This window comes from Chelon labrosus, assembly GCF_963514085.1.
Source record: "Chelon labrosus genome assembly, chromosome: 19".
NCBI lineage: Eukaryota > Metazoa > Chordata > Actinopteri > Mugiliformes > Mugilidae > Chelon > Chelon labrosus.
Genome location: NC_140352.1, coordinates 1,676,233 through 1,690,782, shown reverse-complemented (window position 1 = coordinate 1,690,782; position 14,550 = coordinate 1,676,233). Strand labels below are relative to the sequence as shown.

The window sequence follows — 14,550 nt, the reverse complement described above, 5'->3', positions numbered from 1 at the left end:
AACATAATTAATGAGAGAAAAAAAATAAAGTTTGTCCTGGAGATTTACTGCACAGGACGGATCTTCATGCTGATGGACTTCAGGGAGTAGTCATAGCCCTTCCAGGTAGTCCGCTCCACTCCAAGAGCATGGATAGTATCATCAGCTCCCCAGCGATAAACTCCATTTGGGTTTGTGGTGTGACAATCATTGTACCAGAACGCCCCCAGATGATGTCTGGCACAGTTTTCAGGTGAGGAGTCCTGATCTTTGTCAAAAGTGGTGAACTTCTGTCCATTGTGATATGTCAGGGAGTCTCCTGTAGAAACATGGAGAAGAAACAGCTGAACTCCATCTACAACCAACAATATATGAACAGATGTTTTGATTTAATCAAAGTTCTCTCTGAGCATTTCCTCTTTGCAGAGCATCATGATGATCTGTGACTAAACACAGACACTGGAGAAAACTTCTTGTTCTAAGTTAATGTGTGCAGTTTTATTCTGATGGAGCTTAGAGACGATGATCTCCTCGAGAACCAGAAGTCACTGAATCTGAACATACAGTAAAAGGTTTTGTGTTCTTTAGAATTATCTACATTTCTTCATAAAACTGACTCAAAACAACAGAAGTCCTGAGAGTAGACAAAGAGAACCCAATCAAACACATCAGACAGAAATATTATACTTTGGTATTTGTTTGTTCAATAAATGAATCATTTGTTCATATCAGTGAGTTGTTAAAGTCAGTGCCTCCTTGTTTCCAGTATCTGCTGTGACTAGTGATGGAGAGACCAAAGCTTTCTGAACCACTGAATCAATCTAAAGCAATTGTGTTGAAACAGTTCAGGTGTTTCGAAGCATTTGATACAATTAAATGTGGTGACATCTGCTGGATAATATTATACATAGCATTCACATGAAACGAAGGGTCGTGAAACAGAAAGTTGTGTTTGCTTAACAATAAAGGATCTACAGTATGTGCATCTTGAAATGCTTGATTTTCTTTTCTTTTATATAAAATAATAATATACTTGTCTGAGTTTGACATCATGTAATACTGTATGTTTTAAATATATGCTTTTATAAGATTGATAGAAATACAAAAATATATTTACAAAATAAGTGAAATGCTTGTGCATCTAGGGACAGTGATGACAGTAGTTGTACAAAATGCTTGTGAAACTGGGAAGAGGATTTGGGTGGTTCAGAGATTTTTATTTAAAAACAAGATAATTTCAGCTGAGTTAGGCTTTAGTCTGTTCCTCTGCTATGTATGTATACAGGTACATAAATAAATGTATAGTGTGTGAATGCCTATGTGCCGATGTGAGCATGCAAGTTAATGTAATGTTCTACTAATCTTACCTTAAACTTCACTCTCCCTCCTTCTGAATCAATGAAATTACGTAACGTATTAGGGACTGTGTCCATTTATAAGCGTTGTGAGTTTGACAATAACGTGACACGTTGCCGATGACGGCCGATGCGCGTGTGACATAATGAAGCTTCATTTGGGGAGTCACGTGATTTTTCAACTGATGAAGCGAGGCACCGAAACATCTTGTCGCGATACTTCTGCTTTGAACCCTCAACACTGTTTCAAGCATCTGCTTCAAGCATAACAACTCTATCTGTGACCTCCTTGTAACTAAATGTTTCTGGTAACTGCTGATCAGTGGTCTACAGCAGCTTGGAGGAATTTTAGCCCATTCCTCAGAACAGAACCACTTCAGTTCGAAGAAAAGAGCCAATATTACATATCAGAGAGGAGCTCCTCTAGGATTAAATCAGAGTCCATGTGTTCAGAAGTGTTTCCATCAATGTAATGAGACTCAGGTGTGGTTCAGTTCCTGGTTTAGTTTAAATAAATCAGGGATTTGTCTCAGTCTGATCTTCACAACACATGTTTGTGGAAGTGTATGATGGCAACGGACAAAGGAGCAGTGTTGTGAAGAGACGGCCCTGGAGGAGGAGTGATCTGAAGGAAGCAGGAAGTAGGAGGAGCCCGTCTTGATGAGAGCCTGTGCAGGTGTGCGGCCCTTTGAAACCCTGCAGCAGAACCCTGGGCTCTCTCCTTGCAGCAATTGTTTGAGTAAAATGTGAGTTCTTATGTTGGTACATTTCTGTTGTGAAAGATAATCATTTAGTTACTTAAAGTTGATTTTGTATGATAACGCTTTATGTTGATAGTTAAAAGAGAATGATGTATTTGTATCCTTATGTATTTAGTTTCATTACAGTTTTACCTATTTTTCTTTAGATAAAACCAGCATCAATTGCCTGCCATCCTCTCCAGAAATAAGTCCAATTAAACCAGATCTTGCAGTGTCTCATTGTGTCTGACTGCACAAGTGTGGTGCTGACAACTTTCCTGGTACCCAGCTCAAACAACGGCTATATTACAATATTATATATAAGTTTGGAAAAAGAAAAAGAAACCAACAGAACTGTCTGAAATGTTCCAAATATAATGAACTGTACTTTTTTAAGAGCTCAAAAAGTTCTTTATTTCCAAAAAAACTGACTTATACCAAAACTGATTATTTCATGTCAGGCATAAAGGATTAAAAACTAGAGGCATAAATACAACAGCAGTGCAAAACAAAGCCTCTCACTGTTCTTTCACTTCCAGAAGGCACATGAGATCTGATCTCAGTTTGTCTGTCTGTATATAAGCAGCGCCATCATGTGGTCTCTCTGATAATGTTTCCATCGTCTCTGAACAACAAACAGATTATTAGAGAACATACCTGGACGTCTGACGTGGCTCCGATGGGATAGATGGTGTACACTCCACTTGGTCGGCTGTTGTCATAATTATAGATGTCGCTACAGTCCAGAGGCAGGAGGAGTTTAAAGCAGTTGGTCAACAGTGGAATCAGGAGGAAGAGGAGTCCGGACAGCAGCTGGAACTGAAGAGACGTTTGTTTTATTAAATTAACCATCTAACACCAAACGTATCGTATTTGATCCATGAGTTTCTGATTCTTCTGCTCCACATCATCAACACTTCCATGTAAAGAATTTAACCCATGTTATCTGCCCCCTGGGGGATTTATCTGTGCTCTACACTCACTAGCTTTTGGCAGCCATTTCCAAAATGGCTCATGAACTTTATAGTTTCTTCCAGGTAAATCTTTATGAATTTTGTAAAGGTTAAGAATATTAATTATTCTTCTCTTCATTGGCTCCCTTTAAAATCCTCCTCCTTCCATACAAGGCCCTTAAAGGCCTAGCTCCATCGTATCTTAAAGACCTCATTGTACCAGATCATCCCAACAGATCACTTCGGTCTGAAAGTGCAGGCCTACTTGTGGTTCCTAGAATTTCAAAAAGTAGAATGGGAGGTAGAGCTTTCAGCTATCAGGCTCCTCTCCTGTGGAACCAGCTCCCAGTTTGGGTTCAGGAGGCAGACACTCTCTCTATTTTTAAGGTCAGGCTTAAGACTTTCCTTTTTGATCAGGCTTATAGTTAGGGCTGGACTAAACCATCCCTTAGTGATGCTACTATAGGCCTAGGCTGCTGGGGGACGATGCACCAAACACATGTCCTCCTTCTTTCTTCTCTCTCCTCTCTCGCATCCTCCACTTTCTTTTCTCTGGCAAAGAGCTCTTGCCCTCTTTCCTATCTACTACTAGTCATGCAATTCTGTGCTATTACTATATAGAATGTTTACTGCTGTGTGTCCCTCCCCCCCTCCCCTCTTTATCTGGTTTCTCCTGCTGTTCTCTTCTATCGTCAGCGTACTTGACCAGGTGGCAGTTGGGCTGTGTGGACCGATGACCGCAGATCCACAAAGCCCAACTGCCACCTGGTCAAGTACGCTGACGACACAGTTCTCCTGTCTCTGCTGTCGGGACCCTCACATCACCACAGACCAGCTCTTCAGGAGTTCATAGAGTGGTGCGACAGCTCACGCCTGGAACTGAACATCAGTAATACCAAGGAGATGGTGGGGACTTATTCCAAGAAGCAGAGGGACCTGACTACAGCAGCCACCACCATCATCCATGGGAAGCCAGTGGAGCTGGTCGAGGAGTACAGATATCTGGGCACCATCTTTGACAACCTGCTGAAATTCTCCTCCAACACCGAAGAGACTCTCAGAAGGTGCCAGCAACGTCTCTACCTCCTGAGGAAACTCAGCTCCTTTGGAGTTAGCAAATACTTTTTATTACAGTTTTACTGAGAGCATCATCACCTTCTCAATAACCTGCTGGTTCCACTCCATCAGCCTCCACAACACAAACCGACTGCAGAGCACTGTTTGGGTCTGCTCTAAGATCATTGGCCTGCCTGTAAGAACTCTATCACAAATCCATGACCAACAGACACTAATCAGTAAATCACTAAAGACCCCTCACACGTCCTCCACTCAGAGTTCCAGTGGCTCCCCTCTGGACAAAGGCTCCGCTGCCCCGCCTGCAGAACTCAGAGGAGAAAAGCCACCTTCGTCCCCAAAGCCATCCTCCTCCTCAACTCCTCCACACACTCTCTCTCTCTCTGACTCTCTCTCTCTCTCTCTCTCTCTCTGACTGTTCTCCAGCTCACACACAGCCATAGTACAGTCAACCTCCCCCTGCCCCCCACCCTCATACTCACATACCAGACACTCTTGGTTGTTTTTATTTATTACACATTCTACCTCGTCTATAACTTGTTAATACATATTCCCTGTAACTATTGTTTACTGTTTACATCTGCACTTTAGTCACTTTACTTATATAGTCTGTTTACATTCTCCATGGATATTTTGGATAGTCATAACATTTATGGCATGGTAACTTGTATATACTTTGTATTTTGTATCTTATTCTGTTTCAGTTTTTTTGCACCTTAAATGTCTGTACTTGCACGTTAAGCTGCTCACTTGTGCCTTAAATTGCCCCCGGGAACAAATAAAGTTTTCTGAATCTGAATCTGAATCTCTTTTCTGTCTCTACCCGTCCGGCCTTAGGCAGATGGGTCCCTCAATATGAGCTTAAGGTTCTGCTCAAGGTTTCTTCCTGTTAAAAGGGAGTTTTTCCTGCCACCGTCGCCTTCAGGCTGCTCTGGAGGTTTCAGACCGGGTTTTGTAAAGCGTCTTGAGACGATTTGTTTTGTTATTGATGCTATATAAATAAAACTGAATTGAATATTAATTATATTGTTACTGATATTTCAACATGAATATTTACTTTATTAAAGCATCCTATAATTACTTTATACTTTATTCATTATGTTCATAAGTTGTGGATCTAATATAGCAGGTATATTTCTTTCCAAATGTCTCTAAACTAATTGAACTGATTATTTTAAAGATTAAAATATTCATTAATTTATTCCATAATAAAATGGAAGTGTTTGATATTTATGTGAGTTGTATATTCAGCCTAATGTTGCAGAGGTTCACTTGGAAATTATTGACTTTGTCATCCTCCATTTTCCCTAAAATCTGTCCTCAATGCCACAATGTTGGTTAATATCACATATGATCTGTACATTGATGAATGAACATGTTTCATCATGCTTTTATATAAATGTGTGTCCAGTCCATAGCTCTGATTACATTCAGAAAACCGGTTCTTGCTGCAGATTGCTCTTTAATGTTGACCTGTTCAGATGCATTGTGGGTATTTGATATACCTGGCTGACATGAGGATAACTCCGTCCCACACGCCTGGTATGGCTCTGCTCAGGGTCGACCGGTCAGACTAATAGTTTTCACATTGATGACGGTTTCCCAGCATCACCTCTAAGTGTCTCCAAAGGATCAACAGCTGTAGAAGCCAGCGTACGCCAGACATGACGCTGGTGAAGGAACGGACAAGTTCACGGACATTTCACTCTTGATACATCTGAACTTTTCCGTGAACGAGCACGTACGGAACGTTTTTGTGTGCACACAACCTTCATACCAGGGGCAGGCAGCAGCAGCATGTTGGTAAGCAGAACATGTTGGCGAGAATGAGGAGCCCGAGGTAAGTCTGTGAAGGTTCTCAGTCATCCAGGTCATGGTATATCCAAAAAAGGTTCAAAAAAGGCAACTGGACTTCTAACATTTAGAATCATCAGAGAACGTTACAGATGTTGTTTTTGGTTCCTATCAGTTTCCTGAATATATGTGTAAATGAGAGACATTAACTTAGAACCCTTTGTAGAAGACGTTTAATAAAGTTCATTCCATTGACTCGTATTAGTTCGTGGGACAGAGCTGCCTCCTCCAATATGGCGGCCACGTTGACGTATCACAGCAACAGGCCAACCTGCTCAATGAGGTGTCTATGTTTATATGTCTATGGTGAAGTTTACCTCGGGCTCCAAAAAGGTTCAAAAAAGGCAACTGGACTTGTTGAGTTTTTCAGAAGACGTTTCACCACTCATCCGAGTAGCTTCTTCAGTTCTGGTGGACTGGTGGGAAGTCTGAGGTTTAAATAGGAACTCCTCCTGAAAAAACTTGCTTGTTATGCTAATAACCAGAAACTGGTGCAGCTAATTTCCCTTAACGACTGTGTTGTCCCTGTCCTCTTTCCTATGAATGGTTCTCTAACGACTGTTGTCCGTCAGAGGCTCCAGTGTCAAGGTGTGAATGAGACTGAAACTTCTTGGGGACAGAAGTTAAAACTGTATTGTATTGGTTATTAGCATTACAAGCAAGTTTTTTCAGGAGGAGTTCCTATTTAAACGTCAGACTTCCCACCAGTCCACCAGAACTGAAGAAGCTACTCGGATGAGTGGTGAAACGTCTTCTGAAAAACTCAGCAAGTCCAGTTGCCTTTTTTGAACCTTTTTGGAGCCCGAGGTAAACTTCACCATAGACATATAAACATAGACGCCTCATTGGTTGGCCTGTTGCTGTGATACGTCAACGTCGCCGCCATATTGGAGGAGGCAGCTCTGTCCCACGAACTGATACGAGTCAATGGAGTGAACTTTATTAAACGTCTTCTACAAAGTTCTCTAAGTTAATGTCTCTCATTTACACATATATTCAGGAAACTGATAGGAACCAAAAACAACGTCTGTAACGTTCTCTGATGATTCTAAACGTTAACTACTCTTTCTATGTTCAGTGTTCAGGTCACGAGTGTTTACAGCTGTTACTGTGATGATACACGACAGTTAAATATTGAATCTGTGTCTATAATAACCAGATCCTGACATGGAAATGAGACATCTGTATTACAGCGTTTACATGTTACTGATTTAGATTCATCGTTTTTATATCCAGTGATTTTAACTACTAATACTGACAATCATTGGGACAAGAACATTATCTAAATCTATCTATGCAGAAGAAACGGGAGGGGGGTGGGGGGGCAGAGCTGCCTCCTCCAATATGATTCTGACATATCGCAGCAACGGGCCAGCCCGCTCAATGAGGCGTCTATATATATATATATATATATATATATATGAACTTCACACCTGCCGAATTTGTTTGCATTGTTGTTCCAGGTTCAGTGACCTTTGACCTCTGGTCCTTCCGCTCCAAAATGGAATTCGGTTTATTAAGTGTTTATCCTAATAAAAACACCAGTTTAATTGAATTTAAAAAACAATACATTGATTTAAATATAGAATACAACTTCCACTTAGCGTGAGCCAAAATAAAAGCCTGTTCTTTCCTTTCAAAATAAAAGCTTCGAGAACCAAGCACTTTGCTCAAGCGAAATGCATTCTGGTACATGTAGGCAGAGTTAATAACGTGAGGACCAAGAGGACATTTCTTTCTTGTGGTTTTCCATCAGTTGTTATTCAGAGATGACTGATATTAACACGACTATTAAAACCAGTAGCTACTGTACCTTTGAGAGTATTAGTGTAAAAACTGACCACACCATCAGATCACAACAGCTTCTTGCTTTGCTCTTCATTTATTGCAGCAGATAATGATTCTAAGCAGAAATTAAAGGGTCTGGTTACAGCAGCAGACTGAGTGTAAAGAGAAAACCAACCAAAACCTTCTCTCACACTCAAGCTACAGAAAATTTTAAAATGGACCAGTAGTTTTCTGTGAAGGTTCTCAGTCCTTCAGGAACTGGAGGAATCTGTTTTGATCCTGATCCCGTCTTCCAGAAACCCTACAGGTCCAGTTTCCCTTGTTTCAGGTTTGTTGTTGATCTCATACTAATCACACATATGAAACAACATAATTAATGAGAGAAAAGAAATAAAGTTTGTCCTGGAGATTTACTGCACAGGACGGATCTTCATGCTGATGGACTTCAGGGAGTGGTACTTATTCTTCCAGTGATACCAAGCCACACCATCAACAACACCATCAGCCCCCCAGCGATAAACTCCATTGGGGTTTGTATAGTGACAATTATTGTACCAGAACCCCCCCAGATTTGTTATGGCACAGTTTGCACCTGAGGGGTCCTGGTCTTTGTCAAAAGTGGAGAACTTCTGTCCATTGTGATATGTCAGGGAGTCTCCTGTAGAAACATGGAGAAGAAACAGCTGAACTCCATCTACAACCAACAATATATGAACAGATGTTTTGATTTAGTCAAGTTCTCTCTGAGCATTTCCTCTTTGCAGAGCATCATGATGATCTGTGACTAAACACTGGGACACTGGAGAAAACTTCTTGTTCTAAGTTAATGTGTGCAGTTTTATTCTGATGGAGATCAGAGACGATGATCTCCTGGAGAACCAGAAGTCACTGAATCTGAACATACAGTAAGTTGTTTTTTTTGTGTTCTTTAGAATTATCTACATTTCTTCATAAAAATAACTCAAAACAACAGAAGTCCTGAAAGTAGACAAAGAGAACCCAATCAAACACATGAGACAGAAATATTATACTTTGGTATTTGTTTGTTCAGTAAATTAATCATTTGTTCATATCAGTGAGTTGTTAAAGTCAGGGAAGCCTTGTTTTCAGTATCTGCTGTGACCTCCTTGTAACTAAGTAACTGAGCTCAGAAAAAGAGTTGTTGTTGCTCATCAGGCTGGAAAAGGTTCCAGAACCATCTCTAAAGAATTTGGAACCTACAAATAATTCACAGTCAGACAGATTGAAGACGACTGTTCCCCTCCACAGGAGTGGTCCACCAACAAAGATCACTCCATAATAGTCTGAGAGGTCCCAAAGGAACCCAGGGGAACTTCTAAGCAGCTAAAGGCCTCTCTCTCATTGGCTGATGTTAATGTTGATGAATCCACTGAACAACCATGGTGTGATGGACAAAGACACTGCTCTCCAAGAAGAACATTTCTAAACATCATGTGGACAAGACAGAAGACTATTGGGACAATGTTTAGTGGACAGATGAGACCAAAGTAGAATAGTTTGGTTTAAATGAGATGAAACAACACTGCATCATTCCAGCATCAGAACCTCATCCCTCCATCAAACATGGGGGTGCTAATGTCCTGGTTTGGGCCTGTTCTGCTGCATCTGGACCAGGACGGCTTGTCATCATTGATGGACCAATGAATTCTGAATTCTACCAGTGAACTCTAAAAGAAAATGTCAGAACATCTGTCCATGAGCTGAATGTGAAGAGAAACTGGGTCATGCAGCAAGACAACGAGCCCAAGAACACAAGTGGTTCTATAAAAGAACGTTAAAGAAGAACAAGATGAATGTTTAGGAACGGCCAAGTCAAAGTCCTGACCTTAATCCAATAGAAATGTTGTGGAAGGACCTGAAGCAAGCAGTTGATGTGAGGAAACCCACCAACATCTCAGAACTGAAGTGGTTCTGTTCTGAGGAATGGGCTAAAATTCCTGCAGCTTCACAAAAGCCTACTTTCCTTCTGTGATGTAATCATGTATTTACCCACCTGCCCCTCCGTCGGTGAATCCAGACACTCTCAGTGTGTATCCGTAAGATTCTGGGTCGATGGAAAACGAGGAGTAACGAGCGTACACCTTATTTCCACTGAAGTCCTCCATGTCTACCAACAGCTCGTACTTTTTCCTCAGTGTGAGGTGGTAGATATTTTCAAGACCTAAAATCAAACAGAAATCTTTATGGACACGTGTCTGTCCATGACGTCAACTCAGAGTCTAATGTTTGGTTCTTTATCATGACTCACCGAGCCAGTACTCTCCAGCAGCACTCCCAAAGCCCAGCTTGTACTGATCCCAGGGCCTGTAGAAGTTCACAGAGCCATCCATCCTCCTCTGGAACACCTGTGGGGGGAGGGGGGCAGTAAGGAGGTCAACTATGTCCAACAGGTCACATTTCCAGACCAAAACATTGTCACACTAAAGAATCAGCTGCTTTTGTAATCTCTTAAAAACTGGTGCGTCAGCTGTTTCATTTAAAAATGTAAAACTCCAGACTGACAAGTAACAAGATCTTTAATTAAGAATGATTTGTTGGTAGGAGAGCAGACACTTGACAGAAGTATCTTGGTCATATCAAAGAGGAGTTAAAAACTCACCGTCCACCGTCCTCTCAGAGAGTCCATGTCACAGTACACCTACACACAAACACAAGAAATAAACTAGGTGATGACAAGCGGTCATAAAGGGGTCCATGCCGTGGCGAAGTCGTCCCCGAGTGGGACGCAAAGGCATAAGTCACCAGTAGCACCCCCTATAGACTTGGTGGGCTTGTAAGGAGTCATCCACAGATTATTGTTGTCAAGGCCTTAAAGGAATATGAAATGTTTCTGTGTCACCTGTAGTGCCCCTTTTAGACGTAATGTCATGCAACTTGATGGGCATCTACACAATATGTTACAGATAGTGTATGCCAAATGTCATGAAGTTAGCTATTGCAGTTTTTGAGATATTTAAATGTTGCTTTTGTAGCGCCCCCTAGAGACCAAGGGTCTCAAAAGTTGGCGTACTTGTACAGAATCATATTATTATCAATGATGAGAAGTTTGATTAAGTTTGGGTATATACTTCACAAAATATTAGCTTATACTGCGCCACGCCATAAAAATGAATTAACCATTAACTTTGTAATCAATAACCTGCTGAAGTTCTTTAGAGAACTTTTCATTATCTTTGTCCATAAATGATTCACGTCAACTTTGGTGAGAATTGGATGAACGGGCTAGGTGGAGTTGATTTTGCTTTGAGGTGTAATTTTTCAAAATGGCAGGCGGAAATGGGCGTGGCCTAGTCCATTAGAACCAGGGCTTTTGTTTCTAGGGCACACAGTTCTCGAGATATGAGGCAAAACGTAAATTGACTTATTATAGCACCACCTAGCTGCAGGCATGTGTATTGACACCTTGGCAAAGTGACATGGTAGGACTTCTGCCAAGTTACCAGGTTTGATGCCTTTCGCCCTTGCAGTTTGTCCTGTTACTAAAATGTGTCTCCACGTGTCCCCAGCCAGCACATGAGATCTGATCTCAGTTTGTCTGTCTGTAAATAAGCAGCGCCATCATGTGGTCTCTCTGATAATGTTTCCATCGTCTCTGAACAACAAACAGATAATTAGAGAACATACCTGGACGGCCGATGTGGCTCCGATGGGATAGATGGTGTACTCTCCACTTGGTCGGCTGTTGTCATAATTATAGATGTCGCCACAGTCCAGAGGCAGGATGAGTTTAAAGCAGTTGGTCAACAGTGGAATCAGGAGGAAGAGGAGTCCGGACAGCAGCTGGAACTGAAGAGACGTTTGTTTTTATTAAATTAACCGTCTAACACCAAACGTATCGTATTTGATCCATGAGTTTCTGATTCTTCTGCTCCACATCATCAACTCTTTCATGTAAAGAATTTAACCCATGTCATCTGCCCCCTGGTGGATTCATCTGTGCTCTACACTCACTAAGGTTAAGAATATTAATTATATTGTTACTGATATTTCAACATGAATATTTACTTTATTAAAGCATCCTATAATTACTTTATACTTTATTCATTATGTTCATAAGTTGTGGATCAAATATAGCAGGTATATTCAAAATTTTCTAAACTAATTGAACTGATTATTTTAAAGATTAAAATATTCATTGATCTATTCTATAGTAGTGGAAGTGTTTGACATTTATGTGAGTTGTATATTCAGCCTAACGTTCCAGAGGTTCACTTGGTAATTATTGACTCTGTTTTCCTAAAACAAGTAAATATATATATATATATATGTTATGTGAATGACAGTGAATTGTTTTGGCTGCCACCTCAGCCTTCCTCTGTGTTCTGTGTGTTGAGCCAGTAAATGACCTTGGGCTGACATCTAGTGGCGAGTCTTTTGTTGTGGGTAGCAAGGTAGAAAAGGGAGGAGACTATCTTTTAATTTTCTATTGAATGGGGTTAACTGCATTGATGGGTTGGAATTGGTATTTGTAGGAAATGTTTCACTCATCAATGTAATCTAATCTTTATTTTTTCTTTCTGTATTTCCTTTTCATAGTTTTCACAGTGCTACTGCAGACAATAAAATTTAAGCACCTGTTTGAATCTCTCTGCCTCATTTATTGATACCAAGGGTCCGCTACAGTGAAAACTTGACCATCACGTCTGAGCCATTCTCCTTTGTCATCTGATGTATCATCTGAACGCAGCCTACAACCTTGGCACATGGACAAGAGCAGTAAAGGAACTGTTCCCAACTTCTTAAGGTACAGCCAAAAATGCAGTGACAGACTTTGGACTGAAACAACAAAGAAACAAGCAACACACTGCACGTCGCCTTTGAGTTAAATGTTAAGAAATAAACCTGCAGTTAGCTATCAAGGGTTTAAGAGTTAAATGTCCGGTAACGTTTACAGTAGCCCACGTATTTTCCATCCTTGAATGATACGTTTACAATGTCTCTTTAAATGAAAGGGTTGAAAGAGTAAAGTGCAATATAACCCTTTATGCTTACAGCAATTGTGTGTTCATTTTGGTCACAGTTTATGATGCACTTTTGACAAGAATTCTGAGAATGTGTGAAGGGATCACTTTGTGAACTAAAAGAACCATAGCCTAGAATAGGGATGGATAACATCAAGGGTCAACCAGCCAGGTCCAGCTCCCGTAAAAGAATTTTAACAGACAAGGGTCGGGAGCTGCAGAAAGAGATGGCTAAACAACGTAAGAAAAACTTCAGTAAGGCATATAACGCTTGGAAACAAGAGCAAGGGACTAGAGAACGGAACTGAAGACATTTTGTGCACTGGATGACCTTGACAATATCCAACAAAACATAAAAACCAAACATGACACAGTGTGTGAACTCTATGAGCCTATTAGACGTAATTGCATTTCCACCCCAGAAATGACTAAGAAAATGGATGCCTGCACCTCCCTCACAGCTGAGATCTGCAGCCTCATGTGTAAAAGAAAAGAAACTATTGAAGAGGCGTTTAATGATGAATTGGAGAAAGAGACGGTGAGGGAGACACTAAACAAAAATAATCATGGCTCCATTTTTGGATACACCAACACAGAGACAGTAATCTCAGAGGCGTCCTCAATCCATTCCTCTTCTCAATCCAAACAAGCTGAGGCCAAAGCAGTGCCTTCACTAAAACTGGAAAAGGCAAAGCAGAAAACAGACACATCTTCAATCCACTCCGCTCTCTCTGCGTCTTTAGCAAACGAGCCGAGGCCGAAGAAAAGGAAAAGAGAGAACCTGATAAGATCCTCTCTGTGCACCAGAGGGTGGAGTCCAGCATTATTATTGTTGGCTGGCTAAAGCAATCATCTCTCAGTCGAGAACTAAAAACACCCAGCCATCCTTCCAAAAACTCTCACATTACTAAGCTCATTCTGTCCCATTACCATGACAGACAACAGACACATTCATCAGTGCTTTAAGGTGTTTCATTAGCCTCAGAGGAGCGGTAGGAATGAGCTCAGAGAGGCACTCAAGCAGTGTGACGTCACTCAACCTGAGGTTTACTGGCTGATAAACGATGTGAGTTCATCTTCAACGCCCCCACAGCGAGTCATGCTGATGGTGTTTGGGAACGCTAAATCCGGACCGTGAGAAATGTCTCTTTCTCTCTGTCCTGGTAGACCTGATGATCAGTGTTTGGAATAACGCCGTTTAAAATAACGGCGTTAGGTAACGCCGTCATTTTTTCAGTAACGGGGTAATCTAACTAATTACTTTTCCTGTCGTTACAACGCCGTTAACATTACTGGACATTAAATGCGGTGCGTTACTATGCATTGATTGAATAAACTGTGTAATCCGAACGCACCCCTGGCTCACCGCTAGTGAGGAGGTGGGTTAATAACGAGGTAAGCGATTATGATTGGCTAAGGCAGAATCGTGTTTCATGGTAGCCAATCAGAGCCAGTGGTTTTACACACATGCCAGCACACGCGCCACACACACACACAACAGCTAAACAGAGATTCAATGAAGCAGCAGAGATGGCGAGTCAGGAGCAATCCGATGAAAAGTTGGCATTTTCAAGGTGGAGATATAAGCACTACTTCAGTAAATAAAAAAAATCATTGTGGTCAAAGGGAGGAACGTGCATGTAATGTGTACATTATGTCCAGGAGCGAAGACTTTGTCGACATCCGTTGTAAGCAACTCTAATTTAATGAAGCATCTCACAACGACACACGCATCTACAAAGCTAGTGGCCAAAAACACCGATACCTCCACCACAGATGACAGCTCGCTGTCTAAACCCTATCGAAATATAAATATTATATATAT

At 41.1% G+C, this 14,550-nt stretch overlaps 1 protein-coding gene across 1 annotated transcript; it reads right to left on the bottom strand.

The window, feature by feature from the left end:
• Positions 1 to 6: 6 nt before the first annotated feature.
• On the bottom strand, positions 7 to 11,556 carry LOC311504251 (microfibril-associated glycoprotein 4-like; the record flags this gene model as incomplete). Its single annotated transcript, XM_084567270.1, has 5 exons — positions 7 to 298; positions 9,758 to 9,925; positions 10,013 to 10,109; positions 10,364 to 10,402; positions 11,389 to 11,556. Coding segments are annotated over 5 exons (726 nt in total), but the record flags the coding sequence as incomplete, so codon positions are not given.
• Positions 11,557 to 14,550: the final 2,994 nt, after the last annotated feature.